The following is a 3,764-nucleotide window of genomic DNA, read 5'->3' as shown; positions in this document are numbered from 1 at the left end:
AGTCGACAAAACTTGGTGTGAGACTAGAAAGAAAGTCGACAAAACTCGGTGTGAGACTAGAAAGAAAGAAAGTCAATAAAACTTGGTGTGAGACTAGAAAGAAAGAAAGTCGACAAAACTTGGTGTGAGACTGGAAAGAAATTACTGAACGACATAAAAACAAATCGGCAATTTTGTGGTTAAAAATGGAGATTTGAAAAGTTACACGAATACCACTAGTTCTAACTAAACTGTGTATTAATAGTGTGTATTAGTGGTGTGTATTCACAGTGTATTATTGCCCTATACGTTCGAATTAAAAGTTGATGGTGTGTGAGAGTAGGGGTTAATTTATTCAAATTGAACGATAAGGGCTGGCTTTGAATTTTTTAGTGTTTAGTTTAATTAACTGGATAGGACAGCCAAGATGGATCAAAAGGACCCTTGTTGTCATTTCATGTTATGTTCATCTGTCTAGTTGGAATGGTAACAAAACGTTATTTGGAATATCAGAGTATACGAGGGAAAGCTCTTTGTAAGGGGGAAAACTCACCTGATATAGTTTACCACTGTCCAAGGAACATCCTTCCCATTCAGGGGAGTCAACAAACTCGTTGGGATGGAGATAGTGTAGTAAGATGTCTTCGCAGGTAGCTTTCATCCTACAAAAAATTAAGATCTCACAAAGTTTTTTGTTTCGTATGTTCACGCAAACCTATATAAGGGCTATTACGTTAGTTAGTCAACGTAACACACCGCCAACTCTTGGGTTACTCTCATCAAATAGTGGAATTTAATCACCACTCTTATAAACTACCCAAAGCTTGAAAACGACGAGAAACGTTGGCCGGCCCCTCACACAGATATAGTTGTTCAGATATCTCGATCACGTGTGAATATATATATTGTACTGAGCTTGGCATGGCCAGGTGGTTAGGGCGCTCGACTCGCGATCTGAGGGTCGCGGGTTCGAATCCCCGTCACACCAAACATGCTCACCCTTTCAGCCGTGGGGGCCTTATAATGTGACGGTCAATCCCACTATTCCTTGGTAAAAGAGTAGCCCAAAAGTTGGCGGTGGGTGGTGATGACTAGCTGCCTTCCCTCTAGTCTTACACTGCTAAATTAGGGACGGCTAGCGCAGATAGCCCTCGTGTAGCTTTGCGCGAAATTCAAAACAAACAAACAAATATACTGTATTCAATTTGTGTGAGGGAGGTTTGTGGTGTTCTTTTAGTCATATGTTCCGTTGTTATATTGTATTTTCAGTGGTGTTGAGCTTATCAGGGTTATAATTTACTCTGTTATGAAACTGTCTTGTTATCCTTGTTAGGACCTGTAAAATATTTGGTTACGTACGTAATTTCTTCATCGATGTTATCACTGATGCAAAACGTGTAGGCTAAATACATGACACCCTTTTTTGGGCCTGGTTTATGGTGTATTGTGTGACTGTAAAACGAAGTAATGTAGTTTTTACTGTGTGTGTGTCTTTTCTGTGAATCTTATTGCTGAAACTGTGGGATGATTGGATGACGGTAACATTCAGAAAGTTAATTTTGTATTTATTTCAGTTTTTTACAGCAAATTTAATACCTTGGCGTATGTTGCTGAAGTGCTGCAGGAATCGTGTTAGTTCTTCTTTGGAAGTGAAACCACAGAAACCGTCCTCAATGTACAGTGCCTTGCAAATGTATCCACCCCTACCAATAATGTCACATTTTGATAAAATACAAAAAATGTAAACAATTTTTTAATGATGTTGTTTTTATTCAAAACTCTAATGATCAAACTTAACATTGCTATGTGTGAATGAGATTGAATGTCAGCAAAGAAAATATATAAATTGAAGTCAGCTAATTGCATAAGTATTCAGTCTCCTAAGTCAGTACTTGGTGGAATCACCTTCGGGAGCAATTACTGCTGTGAGTGTTTTTTGATAGGTCTCTACCAGCTTTACACAATGGGATGGTGTAATTGTTGCCCATTCTTCTTGATAAAATTGTCTCATTTCTGACAAGTTAGTTGGGGATCGCTGATGGATTGCAATCTTCAAGTCTTTCCAAAAATTATCTTTGGATTCAAGTCAGGACTTCGACTGGGTCACTCCAGGACATTCACTTTCTTCTTTTGAAACCATTACAATGTGGCTTTGGCCTTGTGCTTCGGGGTCATTGTTCTGCTGAAATGTGAATTTTCAACCCAGTTTTAGATTCTTGGCTGATTCAAGCAGGTCCCCCCCCCCCCATCTTCCCTTCAATCCTGATAAGCTTCCCCTTCCCTGCTGATGAGGAGCATCTCCATAACATGATGCTGCCACCATCATGCTTGACAGTTGGAATGGTGTTGACTGGATGATGTGCTGAGCTGGGCTTGTTCCAGACGTAACCCTATCAATTTAGACAAAAAAGCTCAATTTTTCTCTCGTCTAACCACAAAACCTTTTGCAATTTATGTCCATTTGGCTGAGATGATGAGGATGGTGTTATGTCGAACAACATCTACGTAGATGTTGTTCGTTTGGGTTCCAGGAGGTGTTTGTTGTTCATCTTGAAGGTAATTGTATTCGGTAACCAATTTTCTACACGGGTCCTTAATAACTTCCACAACAAGGAATCATGCATAAAATACAATGTTACAACGTGCCTCGTCTACTTGGCTATTACGCCTGGCATGGCCTGGTGATTAGGGCGCTCGTCTCAAAATCTGAGTGTCGCGGGCTCGAATCTCATTATTGAACGATCTCTCCCCTTCAGACGTGGGGGCGTCACAATGTGTCTGTAAATCCTACTATTCGTTGGTAAAAGAGTAGCCCAAAAGTTGGCGGTGGGTGGTGTTGACTAGCTGCCTTCCCTCTAGTCTATCAATGCTATACTAGGGACGGCTAACGCAGATAGCTCTCGTGTAGTTTCAAACGAAACAAACTTTGCTATTAATATTATAACGATATTCCAACTTGATTTCTTTGTTTGTATTTCAAAATGAGTGCATTAGTGGTCGAGACATTCTACTTTTTCTAATATATAAAACATAATTTTTTCAACTACCCACCGTAAACTGTCAACATGTTGAATATTACTGTTCGGTGTAAAAATATCATCGTTGTATATACATTTATTATATTTCAACTGTAATGATGGCTATAAAGAAATTACATTTACTTCTTTGAAAGATTGAGGGATACCTTTTGTATATCCTGGGGTTGATAAACGAGAAACTCACCACCACTGAACGAGAAGAAGACACAATTTAGTTACTCATCTATCTTCTAGCATCCATCAACAAAGAGGACCATTTCTACTTCACACTTTATTCAACTAATAGTGGTGAATACCTAAGAGGACCATTTCTACTTCACACTTTATTCAACTAACAGTGGTGAATACCTAAGAGGACCATTTCTACTTCACACTTTATTCAACTAACAGTGGTGAATACCTAAGAGGACCATTTCTACTTCAAACGTTATTCAACTAACAGTGGCGAATACCTAAGAGGACCACTTCTACTTCAAATGTTATTCAACTAACAGTGGTGAATACCTAAGAGGACCATTTCTACTTCACACTTTATTCAACTGACAGTGGTGAATACCTAAGAGGACCATTTCTACTTCAAACTTTATTCAACTAACAGTGGTGAATACCTAAGGACCACTTCTACTTCACACTTTATTCAACTAACAGTGGTGAATACCTCAGAGGGCCACTTCTACTTCAAACGTTATTCAACTAACAGTGGCGAATACCTAAGAGGACCACTTCTACTTCAAATGTTATTCAACT

The 3,764-nt window shown here is 39.1% G+C and overlaps 1 protein-coding gene across 1 annotated transcript in view; it reads right to left on the bottom strand.

Moving 5' to 3' along the window:
• LOC106470633 overlaps window positions 1–694 on the bottom strand; it is a gene marked incomplete at its 5' end in the record, with an annotated part of 10,996 nt that extends 10,302 nt beyond the window's left edge. The window contains one exon of the mRNA XM_022399261.1: window positions 533–694. Within this exon, the coding sequence (XP_022254969.1) occupies window positions 533–694 (162 nt within the window). The remainder of the gene's footprint in view (window positions 1–532) is intronic.
• Window positions 695–3,764: the final 3,070 nt, after the last annotated feature.

Source organism: Limulus polyphemus, unplaced genomic scaffold, assembly GCF_000517525.1.
Source record: "Limulus polyphemus unplaced genomic scaffold, Limulus_polyphemus-2.1.2 Scaffold4128, whole genome shotgun sequence".
Classification (NCBI taxonomy): Eukaryota; Metazoa; Arthropoda; class Merostomata; order Xiphosura; family Limulidae; genus Limulus; species Limulus polyphemus.
The sequence above is the reverse complement of the archived record's forward strand: the minus strand, read 5'-3'. Positions and strand labels throughout refer to the sequence as shown.